This window comes from Trichosurus vulpecula, chromosome 9, assembly GCF_011100635.1.
Source record: "Trichosurus vulpecula isolate mTriVul1 chromosome 9, mTriVul1.pri, whole genome shotgun sequence".
In the NCBI taxonomy this organism is placed as follows: domain Eukaryota; kingdom Metazoa; phylum Chordata; class Mammalia; order Diprotodontia; family Phalangeridae; genus Trichosurus; species Trichosurus vulpecula.
In genome coordinates, this window is record NC_050581.1 from 115,699,259 (window position 1) to 115,722,773 (window position 23,515).

Below are 23,515 nucleotides of genomic sequence, written 5' to 3' on the forward strand. Positions count from 1 at the left end.
GAGGAAAGGGAAGAACGAGATACTCAGAACCACTGGATCTTTATAATAGCTATAAGATTTTGTTTTCTTACAAAGGGTAGATTTGAATCTCTTGAAAAAGTAATGACCTCCCATACTGCATAAAGTAAAGAGAATTCCCAAGTGCCAAGAGGTGTGAGGAAAGAAGAAATACATCATGGTGGTTAGCAGTATCTTGCTGAGGGGTACAGAGGCAATTCTTATGTCCACATACTATGGCTAATTATGAGTCTTAATGTCTTCCTGGGACATGTGTATTTGGGAATAACTGACGACTTGACCAAAATTTGTCAGTCTTGATGGCTACTGTTCGTTTAAAATGATTCCTATGGGAATTAATCATATTTATCAGAAGAAATCTAAAAATGATTATCTGGGCTAGGGTAGAAAACGAAAGGATTTCAAGACATAGGACACGTTTCTGTCACTACTTCTAATTAAGGGTTGGGACCTTAGAAAGGAAAGGATGACATGGGAAGGACACATTTGGCTAAAACTATCATAGCAGAGGACTAAATAAGGATTTATGGATGTGAATCATGGGTGAAGGCAGAGCAATGGTGGACTTTTGGCCAGGGAGAGAGTGCATTGGATGAGTGCATGGGATAGGAAGAAAAGAGTTTCCTGGTATAATGAATGAAAAGTTCAAAAGATGTAATGAATTATTTTATTTATTATGGCTAGCAAATGATTAATAAAAGAATTGGTCATTTGGCCTTGTGTTATGAAGCAAAGATGGCAGCCTATTGATGCTTATATGCCCTTGGAAGAGTATTCCTGACAGACAGCAATCAACTCTGATTGGTTAAATAAATAATGAGAAGAATGAATATTATAATGAAGTGAACCTATTCCAATGAGGTATTGGGGGATGTGACTTTGGTTATGTCACTCTTACTCCCAGAAGACCCCTGGCCCCCCACCCAAGCCTGAGTAGAAGACAATAGGCTAATCCAGTCTCTTTATCAGCCTTATTGTTCAGATGCTGATTTAACCTATTATAGAATGAAGAAATAGGAAGGGAAAAAGTCCTGGATCTCCCTAACAGTAAATGGTTATTAATATGAGAGAGAAATAATCATTTCTTTCACTGGAGAAATTGACTGATGGTATCAAGAGGACTTGTAGAGAGAGAGGAAGAAAGGTGATCAGGTATTAACTGCAGAATAAGAAACTATGAGGAAGAACAGATGCAGGAAGGGTCAGAAAAACTGTGTGACCCTGGGCAAATCACTTAACTTCTCTCAGCCTCAGTTTCCTTATCTGTAAAATGGGGAATGATGATAATAATAGCACCTACCCTCCAGGGTTGGTGTGAAGATCAAATAAGATAGCATAAGTAAAGCTCTTTGCAAATTTTAAAGTGTTTCACAAATGCTAGCTATTACTATCATCTAATTTCTAGTGAACTAGAACCATTTGATAATAATGATGACAATAAAGCTAATATTGATGTAGTGTTTACTAGGCCGGGCACCACGCCTGGAAAACAACTTTACAGTTGTCCTAATTTGATCCTCTCAACAACCCCAGGAGGTAGGTGCTGTCATTATTCCTGCTTTACAGTTGAAGAAACAGAGGTTAAGTGGCTTGGCTAGAATCACACAGATAATAAGCATCTGAGGCTGGATTTGAGCTCAGATCTTCCTGACTCCAGGCCCAGCACTCTGTCCACTGCACCGCTTAGAAGATGTATGCTTTCAAGTGAAAATCTGCCATCCTGAGGAAGAAAGCATGGTAGAGTAAAGATAAAAGGAGGGGAAAACAGAAGTGCTGTCCTGGAAGGAGGATTGTTTGGAGGGGGAGGGGAGGTTGAAGATGGATGATGAACAATGCCCACAAAACTGGACCACAAGAGAGAGATGGTTACATTGGGTTACTGACTACCCAGACATGCACTGGTGGTTTCTCCCCTGCTAAAAGGAGAGTAGAAATTTAAAATTTATGGAAATGAATGTTGAAAACTGAAAATAAATATTAAAAAAAAGGAGAGTAGCTAAAAATTCTTCCCTTGCCTTGCCAAAAATTTCATCTTCCAGAAAGCAAAGGAAGTGATGAGGAGATGCTGGCCAATAATAGCTGATGAGTGAAATAAGAATTGAAGGGAACCCCTGGAGAAAGTAAACATGTCATCTTAGGGCTCATAATAGTCCTAGGGAAATGAGACATAATAAGTATGTCCTATTATCTAAACCTGCTGTCTCCCCTGGTGTCCAGCACTGGGCTCTGGACATGGTTGGTCAATATTTAATAAACGTGAGCTCCGTACCTTTGTTCCTAGGTGAAGGTATATATAAAGCAGATTTTAGAAGGCCTCAAGTACCTCCATGACAACAACATCCTGCACTTGGACATTAAGGTATGGCCTCAACACAAAACTTCTTTCCATTAGCCCTTTGGAAGGAAGGGAGGAAATGAAGATTGGTAGGATCTCGAAAAGCCCTCATGGAGCTCTGGTGGTAGTAAGCGCATAGACCATGAGAGCTGGAAGGGACCCCAGAGATCATTTATTCAAACCCTTTCCTTGTAGAGAGGGTGGAACTGAGGCCCAGAGAAGGGAAGGAGAATGACCCACGCCACTCAGTCAGATTGTCTCTGAGAGGAGACCAGGGCCTTGTGAAATGGCTGTGTGTTGTGTTGTCTAGGTGGTTCCCCTCCAACGTCCTCCCCAGTCTGTAAAATGGAGAAGCAGCAGAGAACCTTGGGGAAGCCATTTATTGCCTACACATGGGCCTCACTACTATTATAGTCTAAGTTTAAGCCTCCTTCATCCATGGGTGTTGTGTGTATTTGTGGTAAGGAGTGAATCAGGTTCTTAGGAGAAGGTTTTGTATTAACTACCTTTACCATGTTATCTGAAAGTAGTAGTAGCTGCCCTCTGGGGACCCAACCTGCCAATTAGAACAGAAATTGGGTAATGTTAATATTTCTTTTCTTCTCCCCTTTTTTTTTCAAAAGGCTGGGATAATTTATTTTTGTCTTGTGCAGTTTTCATTTTGATTTCTTGAACTATAGCTCTGAAAAACAAGCTTTTAAAAAGCCCATCACGTTTTAAGTGGAACTACTTTAAACCCAAATCATCCTGGCTTTCATTGAATGGGCAAAAATAGACCCAGCCCAAGCCTGTGTGGCTGACTGTTTAGGTATTGAGGGCTTAGAATGAGTCTAAACAGCAATTGTTTTCTGTTCTGATCAGAACCTCTGAAGGTCTTCCCCTCCCAGCTCAATATCTTTGGGATGGTAAATTGGGGCATCTTTTGTCTCAGTTCTTACCTAGCCCTTAGTCATTGAATGGACATGGCCTCAGACAAACTGAGTCCTAAGAAAGACCTAAATTTGGAAAGGCCAGGGTCACCCACTGCATCTTGGGCCATTGCCGTCTTGACCTTTATCTTGCCACTGAACTCCAATGACTCTGGAGGAGAGAGAGGCTGATGACTTTGCACAGCTTTGCCTCACTCAAATCTATTCATAAGCAAGTCAAGACACCATACTCATGATGTCAGTGGTTGTCTTCGTGCATGAAGGAAGAATAAATGACAACATCTATAGAATGTATGTAATAATGCTTGACTGGGTACTTCACCACATTAGTTACTATGAGAAAAGTGCTTTGTAAATTTTTTGAAAACTGCATAGAGTCTCTCATTGAGACTGACCACCAGACTTGTTCATCTACCTGTGAAAATTACTTTATGTGACTGCCAAGTACATCATCAAATTTAAAGTTACAATGGATTTCAGAGATCATTTAATCCAACTCCTCTTCATTGGCCATGCAAGGAAACAGACCCAGAAGAGTTAAGTGAGGTGGCTAAGACTCCCTAGCTAGTAATTATACTTCTTATAGAGCCACAGTAAATCAGAGAGGGAAAGGGCCTTACAGGCCATCTCACTGAATCTCCCACCTAGAGCAGAAATCTCCACTAATGTATCCCCAACAGAAGGTCATGCAAACTCTGAAGACTTCCAGCCATTTGGGGCTCATTACTTAACAAAAAAGCTCATCCTATTGCTGGAAGATTCTTAAAGCAAACAGAATTTTTTCTCCCTCTAAATTCCACCCAATGCTTATAGGTCTGCTCTCTGGAGCTAAGTAGAAACAATTTAACCCCATTTCCACATGACAGCCCTTCAAATGCTTAAAGACTATGACCGTATCATCCCGAGTCTTCACTAATCTAGGTGAAACATCTCCAGGTCCTTCAGTCCTCAAATGGCATGGTTTCCTCACCAACTCCATCACTGTCCTCTGAATGTGCTGCAATCTGGCATTGTCCTTTCGGAAGTAAAGCAAATTGCTGACATTCTCTTCTCTTTCTCTATTATCAGCCTCCTAACATCCTAATGGCTCACCCCACTAAGGAAGATATTAAAATCTGCGATTTTGGCTTTGCCCAAAAAATCATCCCCCTGGAGCCCCAATACAGCAAATTTGGTTCGCCGGAGTTTGTCTCCCCAGAAATTATCACCCAGACCCCTGTGACGACCGCATCAGATATCTGGTGAGAATCAATGCTTTGTATTCACTGATGAACTACCAACGGCAGAGATTTGGGGAAGGGAAAGCATCCCTTGCCAGTGTTTTCGCTAATGGTTTATCTTTAATGTGATATAATTCCCCTGTGATGTCAGAGCTCCCTTTGAAAAGACCAAGATGTTCTAGCCCCCCATGTTGCTAATTAACAATCACAAATGAATGGATTTCCACAGTGCTTTCATAAAACCATAGACAGAGTTAAATAGGATCCCTGAAACTATCTGGAACAACCTTTACCCAAAGCATGAATCCCCTGCATGGCCTCCCTAATAGCAAGGTCATCCAGCCTCTCAAAACAGGAGGTCCTGGAGGCAGCTTTAGATCCACAAAATGCCTTTATATCCATTGTCTTGTTAGATGTTCCCAAAAGTGATGAGAGGGTGGCAGTTAGATAACAGGCTGGACCGGATAGTGGAAAGAATTTAGAACTTATTTGTTGTCTCCCCTCCCTCTCCAACAAGAGAAAGACCAGAACATACAGATACAGTGTTCCCATCACCTCAAAAATAGACTATGCCTCCACTCCAAGGACAAGTGTACCCATCACCATCACGCTCTACCCCATCCTGTGGACCTTGTAGCCCTGCCAGGCAATTACACCCCAAGCATCCTCCAGGCTGAGACCCAGTGTATGACGTGATCACTTTGGCTGGATGGGGAGATAATCACATTAGCTACCGTCAAGTTTATTCATGATTGGGCTCAGCACAGCTGAGGAAGCCTCAAAAAACCTGATATTCCCTCCTGTCTCCCAGCCCCTGTTTATGACACATCCCCCATCACATCCCGCCTCTTTCTGATAACTCTACTAAATGCTCATTGCCTTGACTCCCATAACAAGTTCCTGGGCTTCATTTTCAAGGTGGGGATGGGGATAGGATTTAGTAGTTTGTAGGCATAGTTGAGCTGCTGCCGAGACCTTTAAAATTATTTATATCCTTTGTTCTTATCCCAGTTATTTCTGGATATATCTGTCCCTATGCCCAAGCCTTCCCTTTTAACAAAAAATAAATAATTTAAACAAAACCAACTAACACAGTGAATTCAGTAAAAGCAGCATTCCCTATTCATATTCCTCACATCTCAAAAAAAAAAAGGAGGGGAAGGGGATGCCACCAGGACTTTTCGTCCAACTTTGGCTGCTTACCACCCCACCCCATTTCTCCCAGCCTCCCAGGTCATCTTCCAGAATTAATTGGCACCAGTTTTTGCTTCCTGATTGAGGCTACCTTATCCTGGAGCACTCATATTATTCCACTTAAGTCTTTACAAAGATATTAACCATTAATGAGGAGTACCCATTCACAGGTTCTAGCTAGTCCTGGCCTGTCTTACTGACCTGCTTCTGATGTCTATGAATTCATTGGGTTCAGTTGATTTACTTATTGCTGCACTAATTCTCAAGTTTCATGTGTGTTGTGTTTCCCTGGTCCTGGCTTCTCCCCTGGTGCCATCAGGCTACCGTCTCTGCCAATCCTGAATCACCATGTGACATTGAACTTTTGTTTTTCTACAGGGCTGTTGGTGTCATCACCTACTTAAGGTAACCAGTCCTCTGCCTCCTAAACTGTCAGTCCCCTGCCTCCCAAAGTTACTAATCCCTTCTCTCCCCAAGTAACCAGTCCCCTCTCTCACTCATCTCTTAAGTGCCCAATTCCTCGTCTCTCAAGGCAATCAGTACCTTTTCCATTGAGGTAGCCAATTCTATCTCCCCAGGATCCATATCTCTCCAGAAAGAATAAGCCTGAGGTAGGATGCCCATGGATGTCCAGATTAAGAAATCTACAGAGGCAGTGAATTCCAGACTGACCTGTACCCGCTTTGAGTGTTTGCTTCTTCAAAATAAGCATAGTAGTCTACTATTTTATAAACCCCAAAATCCCAGCTAGTGGGGCAAGAACTCACTATTTGACAAAAACTGTTGGGAAAACTGGAGAATATTTATTTCTCTTACCAGCCCCCAAATCAACTAGAACTTTAAAATCTGAAAACAACATTTAGGAGGTCCTATGGAATTTGGAAGCCTATATTTGAAAGACCACATTTTAACGATCATTAAACTGGAGAAGTTAGGAAGGCATGTGCCTTCAGCCTACACCGTCATGGTGGATATCTGAATCAGTAAGCTCAGTGGTTAGGGCATGGTGTTAGAAGGAATTCAATCTCCACCTCTACCAGTTAGCTTTGCATGGTACTGCTTTGTTCCCCAACCAAAGAGTGAGCCCTGACTCAGGCCACAGACTGAAGCCTGACCTTGGTCACAGGCTGAGCCCTGGCCTTGGTAGAATATAAGAAGAACCAGCTGAAGGTGTAGATAGCACAGAGTCCCCACTTTTCAGGATACAAGGCAGATCTAATGGTGCCCCCTTCCCTCTGCCAAAAAAAGGGGTAGGAGAATCAACCTATGTATGTACAGGGGAGCCCTATAGTATTACTATCCCTGGAAAATAATAGAGGGATCCAGTAAGGGGCAGGAACAATCTGGGGCTTCCAGGAGAAGAATAAATAAAGCGAAAGTTGAAAGGAGGAAGAAGGGCCTTGAACTTGACAGGTATCACCTTAAGTTATTATCAGCTAACACTTTCTCCCTCAATTTACAGCTTAGGAAGGATTAATCCAATGAACACCAATATTGAGAACTAGAAAACAGCCTGGGAGGGTTTAGGGTTTTGTTTGTTTTTTTAAGGGTGTGGGAGTGTTGGAAAAAAGGAAAGAGATTCTGTGATGGTGAAAGGTACCAAGGTGACACTATGACTAATTAAGAGATGGTCCCTGGCAGCTAATGTAAATCCCCTACCTAAGGCAGCCAAGAACTCTGTCCATCAGAGAAACCAAACTCAGGCGTGCCTTCCTTAGGCACTGTGAAGGGCCCAGGTCACCTGTCTCAGTCATCCCTTGTGCTGGTTTCAGGAAGATGTAAAGAGGAATGAAACCAGAGCTCTCCTCTCTACTGACAGCCCAGCAGGGTCTCTAAGAGCAGAGAGGGGCCAGCTGCACCTCTGAATTAACTCAATGCTAATAGCCAGACTTCCCTCCCATGTTCCATTTCAGCTTGACCTGCACATCCCCATTTGCTGGTGAGAATGACCGGGCGACTCTCCTGAATGTGCGGGAGGGGAAGATCCCCTGGACCACCCCCCAGGCCATCCACCTGAGCGAGGAAGCAAAGGACTTTATAAAGGGGATTCTTCAGCCGGCACCAGAGTAAGGACGTTGCTCTTCATATCCCATATGACTTCACATTGCAAATTCTCTCCAAGCTCGTGTTCAGAATCATACAATCATAAACCATAGGATGAATTATAGCTGGGAGGAGCCTTAGAACTTAGAAGGTCAAGGCTGGGAAGAGCCTTAGAATTTAGAATGTCAGAAATGGGAGGAACCTTGGAACACAGAATGTCAGAAATGGGAAGGGCCTTAAAAAAGAATGAGAGACAAAGGTGAAAGGAAGTTAGAACAGACTACTACTGTCAAAGCTGAAAGAACACTTGGAATATAGACTGTCAGAGATGGAGGTGACATGGTTTGAGGGGTTCAGGGACCCTTCAAGGACTGAAGTAGAGGACAGGGTCGTCTGGAAAGAATTCACAGACTAAAGCAATCTTTAAGTCAAGCTGGCAAAGGTTATTTGTTACACTATCCAGCAGGCAAAAGTTCTTAAGGAACTTGTGACCTTAAAGGGGTACAGTTAAAGTTTATATAGTAAAAACTATAGTAAAACATGTACCAACTATGCTAATTAGAAGATTCCAGGTGGAATTAGGGAGTGGTTAAGGAGAGGTCAGTTCTTAAAGGAACATCCACTTTTTGTGTCTACTGCACAAGTGCTTTACCCAGAATTCACCAGGAAAAGGGAGGGGAAGCCACAGAGAGGTGTGGTTTTTAGGTGTGCTACCTCACTAAGTTAACTAGCAGCCAAGGCCAACTGAAGATTGTCAAGTCAGCTACCAATCAATGTCTTGTTTAACAGGATAGATGTAAGGAGTGTACATATGTCTTAAGTCTAGGATACACATAATGAGGAGTCCAGGATACATATAATGAAGTAGGGAGTTGGTATAGATAGTCTGGTTGGTACCAAATATCTTTACGAGCCAATACAAAGCCATTTCAAACTAATAATTCTTACAGGTGCAGTTTGTTGCTGTACCAGGGAGAGAGATAAGTGTTTCACTAGGGCCCACTTATGAGTAATTCCTGGGCATAGTGTCCTTGGGCTGGGGAGAAATTGCCAGAGATAGTGTTTTGGAGGTAGGGAAAAATGTGATTTTGGAATTGGGGTCCGAGCACAGGCACCTGCAAGCACTCCATTAGAAGGGCCCCAATAACAACGAACCTGGAAGGTTAGCCCTAACAGGGCATTAGAACAAACTCTAGCTACACTGGGATGCACCATAGGACACAGAACATAGAACGTTGGGGTTGGAAGGGACAAACACCTGATTCAACTTCCCAAGAAGAACTAGAGTCCTCAGCTCCCTCACCTTCTGCCCTCCCTTGCCCTGTCTCAACACTTTTGTGTCCACAATGTCTACTGACATGACCCTAAATCGAAGTCTGCCTAGAATGTGCATCTTATCTCCCTGCCAGCCTATAAGGACAGACAGACCACTTGGTTTAGAGCTGGAAGGATCAGTAGAGAACATCTAGCCCATGGCCTCCCTTTTGTAGACAGGGAAACTGAGGCTGAGAGGGAAGAGGTTTGCCCAAGGTCACATAGTAAGTAAGTAGTAGAGCTGAGATTTGAACCTAAGTTCTCTGATTCCAAATCTAGTGTTCCTTCCACTGCCCGTTTCTACCACCAGCAGAGCCCACAGAACTTTCAGCAAAGTAGGCTCAGTAAATGTTTGCTAAATCAGTAACAATGCGCATTTGTGTAGAGCTAAGGCTCACAAAGCATTTCCTCACAATGATACTCTGAGGTAGATAGTACAAGGATTCTTATTCCCATTTTATAGGTAAGGAAATTGAGGTTCAGAGAATGACTCCCCAAGGATCACACATGAGCATCAGAGCTAAGATTCAAGCCCAAGTCTCCCCTGTACTCTTTCCATCACACTGAATCAATTAAATGTCTCTTGTTTGGTTCCTAGGGCCAGACCTAGTGCTTCCAAATGTCTCGCCCACCCATGGTTTATGGTAAGTTGGCTTGGCTTGGCTTTAACCCCCTTCCTACAATCACCAGACCCATGACAGATACCTGGAAAGAAATAAAGGTGGGAGGCATTGGTGGGAGTAGAGCTGGCCTTGGGGCAAGAAGGGAGAAGGCCTGTCTCAAGAGGGTCCTTTCTCCATTGGGGCCTGCAAGGGCCTTGCCCTTCAAGCAGGCACCTACAGAGAATGGGGTGAGATTAGGTTGGTTCCTTTTTGAATCATTAGAACTAAAACAAAAGCTGTAAGCTGTTTCACAAGAAATACAGACAGACAGAGAGAGACAGAGAGAGAAAAAAAGGAGGAGGAAGAAGGAAGGAAGGGATAAAGGAGGGAAGGAAGCAAGGAAGGAAGGAGGGAAGGAAGGAGGGAGGGAAGGAGGGAAGAAAGGAGGAAAGGGGGAAGAAAGGAAGGAGAGAAGGAAGGAGCGAAAGAAGGAGGGAAGGAAGGAAGGGAAGGAAGGAGGGAAGGAAGGAGGAAGGGAAGGAGGGAGGAAAGGAAGGAAGGAAAGAAAGGACGGACGGAGGGAAGGAGGGAAGGAGGGAGGGAAGTAAGGAAGGAGGGAAGGAAGGAGGGAAGGAAGGAAGGGAAGGAAGGAGGGAAGAAGGGAGGGAGGAAAGGAAGGAAGGAGGGAAGGAGAGAGAGAAAAAGAAAGAGAGGAAGAGAGAAAGAAAGAAAAAAAGAAAGAAGGAAGGAAGGAAGGAAGGAAGGAAGGAAGGAAGGAAGGAAGGAAGGAAGGAAGGAAGAGGAAGGAAGAAAGGAAGGAAGGAAGAAAGAGAAGGAAAAACTACCCTCTTCCACTTCACCATTTTCACTAAGTGGTGAGCACTTACTGGTCTGTGGTCCCAGGGCAGAAACAGGAGAGTAGGAGGATCCTAGAAAGCTCAGGCTCCAAATGCACTCAGCCTTGACACTATGACTCCTTGGCTGAGTCCCTGCAAGTATCCTGAGATACTCACATTCCCCTCAAGTTAAAAAACAAAGCCAGCACTGTGGCCTCCCCTCTCCAGAGTCAGCTAATTCTCAGCCCTCCTGGACTGGGTCTTTTTTTCTTTCCAGAAGCCCTCGGTGCCCCCAGAGGAGGCTCACTTCATCAACACCAAGCAGCTGAAATTCATCGTGGCCCGGAGCAGGTGGCAGGTTAGTTGTGACTCTTACTGTCCTCTCTGGGGCATTACATGCTGGACTTTGGCTCTGTCCCTCTCACAAGCTTGGCCAGTGCCCAGGAATAGGCCATGGGGTAAAGGGAACTTCGATTTATTATCACTCTCATATGTAGGGTGAAACTTATCCAATTTGCCGTATGATCTCATGGGCTAATCACTTAAGGGAATAAGCATTTATTTAGCACTTACTGTGTGCCAGGCTCTATGCTAAGTGCATTACAAATATTATCTCATTTGAGCCTCACAACAGCCCTTCAAGGTAGGTACTATTCTTATCCCTATTTTACACCTGCAAAAACTGAGCATACAGAGGTTAAGTGACTTGCCCAGGGTCACACAGCTAGTAAGCATCTGAGGCTGGAGTTGAAATCAGGTCTTCCTTACTCTAGGTTCAGTGCTCCCATCCAGCGTGCCAAAGAACACAGACTGTCAGCGCTGGGAGGGCCCTTAGAGCACAGAGCATCATCGCTGTAATAGCTAACATTTATATGGCACCTACTGTGTGCACTAAGTGCTTTGCATTTCTTATCTCATTGGAGCACAGAATGTATTACCAAAGGACTTTTGAACAACGAGTGTCAGAGTCTAAAAGTACTTTAGAATACAGCATCAGAGCTAGAACAGACCTTTGACATGCCAGAGCTGGGGAGGCCTTTAGAACACAGAACCTAAGAGCTAGAATGGACCTTAGAAGATGGAGCATAGATTGTAAGCCCTGGAAAGAAGCAGAACAGAGAATGTCAGAGCTGGAAAGGGCCTTAGAGACCCTCTAGACATAGGTGTAGGACAGCTAGGGGGCGCCATAGCACATAGAGCGCCAGGCCTGAAATCAAGAAGACTCATTTTTGTGAGTTCAAATCTGGCCTCGGACACTTACTAGCTTGTGACCCCCGGGCAAGTCACATCACCTTGTTTGCCTCAGTTTCCTAATCTGCAAAATGAGCTGGAGAAGGAAATGGAAAACTGCTCCAGTATCTTTGCGAAGAAAACCCCAAATGGGATCACAAGGGTCAGACACGACTGAAACAACTTGACAACAACAGATATTGGTGTGCATAGAGACTGGGAGAAGGCAAGGGCCAAAGGTAACGCTTGCCCCAGGGGTGCCCAAGCACTATGTTTAATTATAGATCTAGAGATAAAAGGGATCTCAGGTGCCACCTCCTCATTTCCTAAGGGATGAAACTGAGATCTCGACAAGCAGAGGGGGCCTAGCGTCTAGAACTGAGCCTTCCTCTTTCTGCCTTGAAGAGGTGGCAATGAAGCAACATGGGATGGACCATCTAGTCCAATGCCTCCGTTTTACAGGTGAGGAAACTGAGGCCTAGGAAAGTGATTTGCCCAAGTTCACAGTGAGATTTGAACCCAGGTCACCATCTCATTTCCTGAGCTACCTATCTGCATCCGGTGTGGGAGGGTCACACTCAACGAATGAGCACAGATGAGTTCCCCCACTTCCCTCACTCTTGGCCATCCCATCTTTCTTACCCAACCTTTGCAGTGGCAAAGATTTAACCAGATTTTTGTTGAGTCTGCCAAGCACAGCAAGGACCTTGGGGTTCCCAAGGGGTTTCCAAGCTGTGCTTTTGACTAACAGCCCCTGCATTCTCCTCTTTCCTCCCAGCGGTCTTTGATGTGCTACAAATCCATCCTGGTGATGCAGTCTATCCCAGAACTCCTGCAGGGCCCGTCAGACAGCCCATCCCTCGGCATCTCCCGGCACCTCATCAAAGAGGCCAGCTACTCGACCAGCAGCTCCTCCTCAGACAACGAGATTGCAGCCTACTCCCAGGCCAAGTCCCTGCCACCTTCACCAGGAACGTACTCCCCTGTCTTGCCACCCAAGAGTCTCCTCCAAAGCTCTGCTAGCCTCCCCGAGGAGGGTGAACTCCCTGCAGGTGCCACAGGGACCCCAAGAGGCACTGACCATAGATGGGAACAGCGTGGCAAGCTATCTCCTCGGGCTTCCCAGAGGTTCTGGGAGCAGCCTCAGTTACTGAAGACAGCCTCTGCTGACAGTATGACCTTCAAGGAAGGGGAAAGTGAGACTGTAGGGGTAGCCTCCTCCCAGGAAGGGGACAGGACAGCAGTCAAGGGTGCTACCTGTGTGCCCCGGCAGAGTGTTATCAACAGTACATTCTCTTGGCAGGCCTGTGAGGCTGCAGAACGAGAGGGTACATCTCCTGTCCATGATTACAGGAAGCACTTGGAGAGGGCCCGAAGGAACCTTCTGAAGGGCTGGTACTCCAAAGGAGCCCTTCGGGGCCTGCGGGAGCCGCTGCTAGAACACTATGAAATGGAGGAGGAGGAAGCCCGGGAGGCCCAGGTGGGCCTGTTGACCAAGTCATCATCTTTTGAGACAGCTCTCCGATTACCTGGCTCTACTTCTCTAGTCTCCAACCGAAGCCATTCATTTGATGACTACAGGCTAAGAACCAGCAGCCCCTTCCCAGAGCTAAGTGAGGGGAAAGAGCAGAGCAAGGACCTAGACACTAGTGATACTAGTGGGGCCCACCCCACTGCAGGAGAATCCCCAAAGATCAGCCAGTCAGAAAGTCCAGGGGGAACTACCATGCCCCTGGCACCAGCCAAAGAACAAGAAATCATGATGGGAGCAGCCTCTTCGTCACAGGGTACTTCATTGCCTGCCTCTTCAAGCCAGAAAGAAGGAGGGTCAGTGCTAAAGGCTAGGCCCCCTCTGCCCAAAAGTTCAGGTTCAAAGGTGACAGGCACCTGCCAGGAAGGTCAGTGCCCCACCTCATCTGTCCCACATTCACAGATGGCTTTGAGCTCATCTTGGGAGAATAGTTCCCTAAAGAGCTCAAACCCCTTTCTGTTGAGTGATTCCACAACCATGCTCCAGGGTGGGAACTATCCATTGGTACCCGCCCCTGACTTACAAGTAACCCCAGGAGCAGCCACTGAGAACAGACAGACAGATGACTCTCTAAAGCATTCAAATCCATTCCTCTCCAGTGACCTGGGGCCCAGCAGTTTCCCAACCACAGGCTCTGGACCCTCAGCTTCCACCAGCGATGAGGGTGATCACAAGGAGGCATCTCTAAAGCGATCCAACCCATTCCTGTGCAGTGACACAGGGTCTGCCCTTCAGGAGGGCACTGGATTCCCTGGAGACCCCCTCAAGACATCCAATCCTTTCCTTTACCATGACCCAGGGTCTGCTCTTTCAGAGGGCAGTGCTGCCTGGGATACTGCCATCCTACAAAAACAGGGAACCCCCAGTTCAGCCTTACCTGGCACCCACATGGAAGGGCTATTGAAGACATACAGCTACCTCCTCCCAGGTCAGCCTCAGTCTGCAGACTGCCCCGGGCTGTCAGCCTTCCAAACCCAAACCAGCCCATTCACAAGTTCAGCAAGTGAACTCCATAGCTATTCAGGATCTGCTTTTCTGGGGGACATTTCTCCATCAGAGGGTGCCCCAGGTTTGACTTCCAAGAGTGACTATTTCTATAGTGCAACGGAATCAGTGTCCTTAGAGGATGTTGTGGAGAAGATGGTAGATTTGTCCAAGGAGATGACGGTCCTAGCTGACTCAGTGTCTGACCAGCAGGACACAAAGGCACAGACTGTACCCAGGAAGTTTTCCTATGGAGAACGTGGGGGCTATGTAGGAGTCGGGGGCTATGGTAGCTTTGCCTTTGGGGGAGGGGAAACTGTGCTAGGCCAGAGGCCAATGTGGATTGCCAGAACCTGGACTGAGTCAATATCATCTGAAGAGCCAGAGGAGACAGTGCCAGAGAACACTCAATCAGAAACGAAGTCTGCATCCCTCCCTGAGATTGTGGAAACTGGCAAGGATGCTGGGAAAGAGACTGGGAAAGATGCTAGGAAGGAGACAGGAAAAGAGACTGGAAAGGGGTCAGGGGAATTCCTCTCATGGGAGGAATTTGGCAAAAGCTCCCAGGTATCCTTGGTGCAAATCAAAGACCTTTCTGAAGACTCTTCTATTGGAGACAGAGTGTCTCTAGACATCTCTGAAGTGGAACCAGCCTACCTAAACTTGTCTGATTTGTATGATATCAAATACCTTCCCTTTGAGTTTATGATTTTCAGGAAGGTCCCCAAACCAGTTGAAAAAGAAGTCCCAGCCCACCTGGAAGTGGAGAGCATAGATAGGACAGATTTAGAAGAAGCCTGGCACAAGCAAGAAGAATTTGGGCTCTTTCCCATTAGAGCCACTGGGCAACAGAGAAGTCTAGAGATAATGGAAGACTTGGACCCAACGGAACTCATGAGTAAGGACACCAAGGGCCTTATGGACACTAGTAGAAAGAAGAGGAAATCCTCCCCAACCAAACCTGGATTCTTCAGTTTCTCTGGGAAATACCAGTCTCTGGACAGCCCAGTTGAACACAGCCTGAAGAAGAAAGTGAAGGCCTCAGTGGCCCATATTTCAAGAATCCTAAAGGGCAAGCCAGCCTTTGAGCAAGAAAGACGAGAAGGTAAAAACTTCATTCTACCGGGGACAACCACTTGGTTATTGGGGGGAGAGGGGGAGAGGAGCACCAAGGCAGTGAGGGAGAGGAGAGTCACATTGAAAAGAATCTCTTCTCTCATCTCTTGTCTTAATAATCTTGGAATTTCAACTGAGGCATAATAAGGTACCAGTGCTGCTAAAATTGGGTAACATTTCCAGGTTTACGCCATGGGGGTAGACAGGTTCTATTCATTCTTGCTATAATATATTCATGATGAAACACCCCGCTCTTGTGTTAGGTGATGGGTCCAGTGTCCTCTGTAGTCTGGTGCAATGGGAAGACATCTGCACTTGGGGTCAGGGGTTAGATGCCTGGCTTTTCCACTTGTAATTACATGACCTCAGGGCCTCAATTTTCTCATCCGGTAAATAAAGGATTTAGATCAGAGGAACACACACCCCTCCCCACCAGGGCCCTTCCAGCTCCTTATCCTAGTCATGAACCAAGCTCTCACACTTAGCTGGACTGCTCCTCACAAGACAAGACACACAATCTATCATCACCTGCTTGGTGTCCAAAGCCCTTACAACTTGGTAGCACCTGCTTTGGTTGGTCTCTGCTAAGAGTTCAAGAATCCAGGCACAGTGACACTCCAGCAGAGCATACATAATGATAGGAAAACAGGACCCATTTCCGTATGGCACCATAACACAAGTGGTCTTCAAGGCCACTTCTTCTCTGGAGTACAGGAAGCTCTTTTTCTGGGAGCATTTGAGTTTGAGCACTGTGCTTCAAGGCACAGTGACACTCCAGCAGAGCATACATAATGATAGGAAAACAGGACTCATTTCCGTATGGCACCATAACACAAGTGGTCTTCAAGGCCACTTCTTCTCTGGAGTACAGGAAGCTCTTTTTCTGGGAGCATTTGAGTTTATTCCTGCTCAGACATAGGTCAATAAGCTAGGTGGCCTCCTGAGATCCTCCCCAGCCTTTGTCTTATCATCAGATATGCTTATTTGGAATGCAACCAGAAATAAATTATAGAACACAGTTTTGGGGGCAAATGGCAGCTTAGACTTCTGGGTCAGAGGACATGACTTTAAAACTTTTCAAACATGTTAAAATTAAATAAATAAATGAATGAGTGAATAAATGAGTAGATAGATAAGTAAATATATAAATGAATGGATAAATAAATGTTAGATAGATAGATAGATAGATAGATAGATAGATAGATAGATAGAGCAAGCCATAGGATTCAGAACTGAAAGGGATGGTGGAGATCATCCATTGTAAGTCCTCCATTTTATAGATGAGGAAACTGAGGCCCAGAGAAGGAAAGTGACTTGCCTAAGGTAGTACGATCTCTGTGTAATAAGCTGGGTTTTATTCAAAACTCTCAAACAGGTCCCCAGTGTTACTTGTGGCGTATTCAGTCTCCCTCTCCCCACCCAGCTCCCACCCCAAGCATACTATTTGGCCATTTAGCCAAGTGAATAACATGTCTTTAGTGAAAAAGAAACAAAAGTCTATACAGCAGTAGTGCAGATAGATGAGTACTCTAGCTTAAAACAAATATGGCCACCACGCAATGCACTTCAATCCAGGGACATTTACAAAGTATACTGAGCCCTACACTGAAGCTCTAAGAGACAAGGTTTGGATAAGCTACGTTCCCTGACCTCAGACAGCTCGCAGTCCAATAGAGACATAAGACACCACACAAATAGCCATTATACAAAGTACTGCATTTTAAATGCATAGAGCTAGTTCCCCCAAAAAGGACTGATTGAGGTCCTAGGGGAAGGTCCTTCCAAACAAGGAAGGAAACCTTCTTGGAAGACGGGACTCAAGTTGGGTTTTAAAGGCTAGGAAGAATTCAATAAGGGTAAAGAGGAGAGGAAGAGTATGCCAGGTATCAAGAACAGAGGCAAAAGAAAGGGGGTGGGAAGAGAAGGGAGTCCATATTCATTTTAGACTACTGCTCAAGGTAACTTACACCAAGTTCCTCTTCTCTTTGTTCTCTTGGCAGTTCTGGAGGAGGAAGAGGCTTTCAAGAAGAAATCAGGATTGTCATCATTCAGACTCTCTGGAATGAAAACCAAAGACAGGGGTGTGTGTTTGGGCCACTTGGGGATTTCTCCTTCCCTGTCCTATTCTTTTTTTTCAGTTGATCAGTCAAGTCTACATTGAGCATGTGCTATGGAGTGGCTCCAAGGATGATGACCACCACAACAATGACGACAGTAATAATAATATCGATAAGTGCCATTTCTAAGGTGTTTGGAGATTTACAAAGTACCGCCCTCACAGCAGCCCTATGAGAACTGTAGCACAGGGCATTTCCTATTTTACAGATCAGGAAATTGAGACAACTTGCTCAGGGTCACAGAGCTAGCCAGTGGCAAAGCTGAGGTTTGCTCCTGTGCTCGCCCTATGCCAGTCGCTTGATGCTCCATGGTAATCTTTGGGGCTAAGCGGCATCCCAGGTAATGAGGCCTTTGAAAAGTGTCTATTCTGGAAAGATCCTGAGACATCATCATTTTCCTCCCTCCAGCCAAATCTGCTCTCAGTAAAGGCTCTGGGGTCAGCACCAGACTCCTCAGTGTGAAGGTCAGCCCCTCAGTCTCCTTCCCCAGAGCTATCTTGACCAGGAAGGGCCCTGAGTAACCTTTGAAAAGCTGATAGAGGTATCAACATCATGGGGTGGCCCAGCAATGAGGACAATCTGTTTTCTCTGTGTAAACCTTAGAGTTATTTTGTACTGTGTCTGTCTGTAGGATAAACAGTAGAAGGGCACCTTGTCAGTCAGTCCGTAAAGATCCAGTCTCCGCCCTTGAGGAAATCACAGTCCAGCTGGGGAGCAAAGAAAGTTAGCAAATGGAAGGTTAACCAATAATACAAAAATATGTCCTCTGTTAGGAGGTTCATGGAACAGAGAGATTAGCATAGACCGGAGTAGTCGAGGAAGGTTTTATTGAGCTGAGCTTTGCAGGACAGGGGTGGGGGGATTGAAGAAGAGGGAGGAAAATACTCAGGGTAAAAGAACAACATGATTCAATTTGAAACTTATGATCATTTCAGTCAGCCCTCCCTTCGAAGACCATCGTCCGCTGGTCCATATGCCTGAAGTAATCCGTGTCTCTGTCTCTCTTCAGCACCTTTGTTTGTAAAGGAGCTCACAGATGAGGCTGTCATCCTGGGCCAGTCAGTTACACTCTCCTGCCAAGTCTCTGCTCACCCGGCTCCACAGACTGAATGGTTCAAAGGTGATGGTTCTACCCTGAACCTCGGGAGATAGGATTCATCCCTTAACACATAGCCTAATCCCTACATTAGAAAGTAGAGCCAAGACATGGTAGAGCTTAAGAATTACAGAATGTCAGAGCTGGAAGGAGGCACAGAATATAGACTGCCAGAACTGGAAAGACCCTTAGAGGCCATTGAATCCAACCTCCTCATTTTATAGATAGGGAAACTGAAGCTCAGGAAGATTATATGATTTGTCCAAGATCACACAGCTAGTTCATGAAAGAACCAGGAGAAGAGTCCGTGTCTCCTGGATCCCAGTCCAGTATTCTGTCCACTCTGCCATGATCCATTCTTACATGCTAGGCTGGTGTGCCAGACATTAGACTCTACCATGAGCCCTACTCATGTGGATGTAATTTCGCCAATGAGGTATAAGACTAGCATCTTTCACCTCGGGAGCAGAAGATGCCACAGGGTCCCAAAGAACATTACATATCCTTACCATCCCCTTTTTGGAACCACCCTGAGATCCACTTCCCAGAGTCAGGCCTTTGGTTCTATCTCCTTCATAGATGGGATCCCCATTCAGACCAGCAGCAGGCTCCTCATCTCCTCCACGCTCAAAAACTTCCAGCTTCTGACCATACTGGTAGTAACTGAGGAAGACCTTGGAGTTTACAAGTGCACTGTGAGCAATTCCCTGGGGACAGCATCTACAATTGGCATCATTAGGAAAGCAGGTCAGTCTACCCCTTACTGCCTCTCTTGGCTTCCAACCTTTTCAAGGAGAAGAACTCCCTATATGAAAAGGAATTGTGCTAATAAAGTCTGCTGAGTGAGAAAATACATGATGACAAAAATTTCTGTGATTTCAGAAACATTTTCAAATTAATGAATGAAATTTAAATGAATGAATGAAAAGCATTTAATAACCCCTTATTTGTGCCAAGCACTATGCTAAGATCTGAGGATCTAGATACAAAAATGAAACAATTCCTGCCCTCAAGGAGCTTAAATTCTAGTGTAGGAAATACTACTTTGGCAGGGTGGCAGGGGAGTTGGAGAAGGATAAGGAATGGCCAAGGAAGGGAGTTATGGCCCAGGAAATCACAAAGACGGTGAGTGAAACATAGCAGTATCATCTATATGCATTTGAAAAGTACTAATACATCTATGTGTGAGGCATGTTATTTATTCCAGGTACAGAAGACATTTATTATAAGTCATACTGCATATTTTGTAAGAGCTAATGTAAAAATGGCAATGCTTGGGGTACATATGGATTTTTAACCCCTTTGCCGTAACTCCATGGCATCTCTGGAGTCTGCAACCCACAAGTTTAAAGCACCTGCTCTAAGACATTCTCTTGTGAAATGATTCCAGGGTTCTTTGAATGGTTGGCATGTCTTCAAGCTTGAATAGACATACCATCCAGGTGGGGCTTCATTCCACCCCTCGTTTCAGACTCTTTCTGCCATAGCACAGAGTATCTTCCCACTTAGAGCCTTCCAAGATGCTGTCATTTGCCGTACTGGGCACCATGTAAACATAGGCTGGGGAGGGGTGACAAATTGATTTGCATTTGAAAACCCTTGAACCAGCCTAAATGACCCTGAATCCTGAAGAGGACACAACTACAAGTGCCATATCTAGGAATTCTGATGCCTTAGGGAAAATTCAGCTGAGTCTGAGAAAGGAGAAGATAGCCCACCCCATCCCAGTATCATTGCACAAGGAGAAGAGGTTGCTCATTTCGCAGAGAATCTAGTCCCTTCTGTGGAGCTATCAAATCCTAACCCCTAGGAGGAAACAAGGCAAGGGGAAGTGGGAAGTGGGAGTCTTGGGTGTGAGGATCTAGCCCCAGGATAGGACTGAAACCCTCAGGAGTGGCACTGTACAACCCAGAGATCATGAAGGGCTATGAGGCATAGGGGTGGTGGATGTGCTTATAGTCCATGACAGTCTTCCAGGCAACTGTCCCTAAGCTTCCTGCTCTTCCATTGGCCCTGCATTTCTTCCAACACATTTGTCAGCACCCTGGCACAAATCCCTCATCACAGTGTCCTAGTTACAGCTCTGTACAACTAACTTCCCTTATGACTCTCTGTGACAGAAATACCCTCCTCTCCTCCACGCCCGGACATTGGAGAGATATATGAAAATGGGGTACTCCTGGTCTGGAAGCCCGTGGAATCCCACAGTCCAGTGACTTACATCATACAATGCAAGATAGAAGGTAATGTGAGACTGGCTTTTGGTTCATTCTCATCTTGCCCTCCTTAAAAACATATTTAAGCTTATAATGAGTTCACCAAGGAGCATAAGCCTTCTTGGAGTGAAAACAACATGGCTCAGTCTTCTGATGACTGCTCATAGAGAAGGGAAACCCAAACAGGACATGGAGGATGATAGTGGGAAGAACCCAGCACTGGAAATCAGGGGACCTAACCCCAGCTCCCAGCTCTGCAGTCTTGAGCAAATCAATGAACACCTCTGAGTTTCTTTATCTTGCTTCACTTAACCTCTCAATCTCTTCATCTACAAAATGGAGACACTAATACTTCCCCACTCCCATACCTTCAGGGTTGTATGAGATAATGTGTCTGTATATGAACACGGTTTACCTAGAAATAGAAGATGGAATGATGCTTTCCCTTGCTGTCTTAAAGAAGGTCTTTGGAGCTTGTCTATAACTTTGAAGTTACTTCCCTTGACATTTTAAGGCCCATCCCGCATCTCTGGAGTTCAATCCTGGCTTCTACTGTAGTGTCATCATCAGAATCCAGAGCTGGGGATGTCCCAGGACTTACCCTGGGACTGTCACATCCCTAAGAATGGCAATGTGACTAGAGTAGAATTAAAATCCCAGATGCCTGCTTTTAGTGCAACTCTCATGGTGTTGACAAAGTAGTAAAATCAAAAGCAGACCTAATGAATGAGCCGTTGAATCTCTGAGATGCCACCTGCCATCCCTCACCTGCTTGCTGAGCAGGCCATATATAGCCAAAAAGGACAGCTTACATAGTGTACCAATAGCTCCAAATCTCCATCCTCTTATGACTCACCCAGGTGGAGACTGGATCACACTGGCATCTGACATCTTTGACTGCTGTTTCTATGCCAACAACCTTTCTCACGGTGGAATGTACTCCTTCCGAACAGCCTGTGTCAGCAAGGCAGGCATGGGACCATACAGCAGCTCCTCAGAACGAATCCACATCGGCGATCACAACCAGATGGGTAAGCAGGGAGCAAAGGGAGTTCAGGATTACATTGTATTAAAGACCTGCAACCTTTTACAAGAAAAAACCATTTTGTAAGACTCCCAGAATATGGCTTTTTGAAGAACTGCACTAAACACACATATATTTACACAGAAGAGATTTTACAACAATTTCATCTGTCCAACTTAACATTTTGAACATTTCATATAATTGATGTAACTGCAACACAGAGATGCTGGATAATAATTATTTAGCTCCTATATCAAGCAAACAACCAACAAGCATTTATCAAGCACCTTCTATTTGCCAGGCACCAGGCTATGTTCTAGGGATGCAAAAACAAAAAAAATGAAACAATCTTGACTCTCAAGGAACTTGTAGTCTATCAAAGGAAACAACATGTACACATACAGATTAAATATAAAATGAAAACATTTAATTAAATACAAGGTGGCTAGGGAGGGAGTTGGGGAGTTCAGGGAAAACTCCATGTAGAAGGTGGTACTTGCGCTGCATTCTGAAGGAAATGAAAGATTCTCTGAGGCAGAAGCCTGGAGGGAGCACATTAGAGATGTGGAGTCCAACTAATCTTGGCACTACTCTGAGTACAACATCTGATTTTGTATTTCTTTGGAGCGATGCTTGATTCAATTCAACAAATACACTGTTTGTATGGGGTACTAGGGGAGATGCAAAGTTTAGATGAAGTGTGGTCCCTTCCATCACAGTGCTCACAGTCTGGTGGGGGCATAAGGTACAAACGTGTAATAAATAATGATGATACAAAGCATAATAAGATAAGTGTATTGGAGAGGTACAAAACAGAGGGATAAATCGGGGTCCCAGTGAGGAAAGGGCATTGCTCGTGATACCTTTAGCATGTTAATGAGATGAGTCAAGCTAAGAGTACAAGTTCATACCCTTATTTCGACTTTAAGAGCCCCTAAAAGCTTTGTACTTAAAGAGCAGTGTATGAACGCTGATGAGGTTATAAGTCACACCTCTCCTCCGTCTTTAGACAGAAGTCCTGCTGTCAACAACTCTGTGCAAAAAAATTTAAAAAATGGAACTATTTCCCACTCTTCAGGCTACTCGCCCTTTTACTCCCATTCATTCATTTATAAAATATTTATTAGTAACTGAATTGTACTGGTGAATTTCTTAGTATTCATTCACTTATTAAATGTGACTAAATATTTATTATTATTAACACGCTTCAAGCAAGGGAAGGAGGGAGAACAGAAAAGGAGACACCTGACCTTAGAGAATTCCTACTTCAACTGAGAATATGAGACTAACACATAGGAAACAATTGACACACCATTCAAGATCATATGTAATGGGTGTTATATGTTCAGTACAATACATAAGTATATGACCTACTTTGTGTGAATACCTGTTAAACTGAATTGAGAGACAGCAGCTACTACAGGAGAGCAGGGGGAAGAAGATGCTTGAGGGCTGAACTAGTCAGAGAAGGCTTTGTTGGGGATGTGAGGCTGGAGCTGGGCTAGAACAGACAGAGGGAACAACACAGGGGTAGAGGGATAGACATTCTTTGGGGGATTCAGGAACCTGTCAGCCTACAGACTTTGTTGAAATGGGATTCTTCCCTTTCCAGACTCTGAATGTGGAAGGAGATGGCAAATCTTGAGCATGCCAGCACCTAGGGTTTTGCCACCAATCATTTTTGCCTTTGCCCAATGTGCTTCCCTTTGT

At 45.0% G+C, this 23,515-nt stretch overlaps 1 protein-coding gene across 1 annotated transcript in view; it reads left to right on the top strand.

The window, feature by feature from the left end:
* The window catches only part of OBSCN (obscurin, cytoskeletal calmodulin and titin-interacting RhoGEF), a 330,114-nt gene that overhangs the window by 299,168 nt on the left and 7,431 nt on the right, over window positions 1-23,515 (top strand). Inside the window, exons 109-120 of the mRNA XM_036739619.1 lie at window positions 2,300-2,377; window positions 4,351-4,523; window positions 6,075-6,101; window positions 7,610-7,762; window positions 9,652-9,697; window positions 10,769-10,849; window positions 12,500-15,341; window positions 17,353-17,433; window positions 18,479-18,589; window positions 19,145-19,312; window positions 20,686-20,808; window positions 21,642-21,812. Coding sequence (XP_036595514.1) covers window positions 2,300-2,377; window positions 4,351-4,523; window positions 6,075-6,101; window positions 7,610-7,762; window positions 9,652-9,697; window positions 10,769-10,849; window positions 12,500-15,341; window positions 17,353-17,433; window positions 18,479-18,589; window positions 19,145-19,312; window positions 20,686-20,808; window positions 21,642-21,812 — 4,054 coding nt within the window. The remainder of the gene's footprint in view (window positions 1-2,299; window positions 2,378-4,350; window positions 4,524-6,074; window positions 6,102-7,609; window positions 7,763-9,651; window positions 9,698-10,768; window positions 10,850-12,499; window positions 15,342-17,352; window positions 17,434-18,478; window positions 18,590-19,144; window positions 19,313-20,685; window positions 20,809-21,641; window positions 21,813-23,515) is intronic.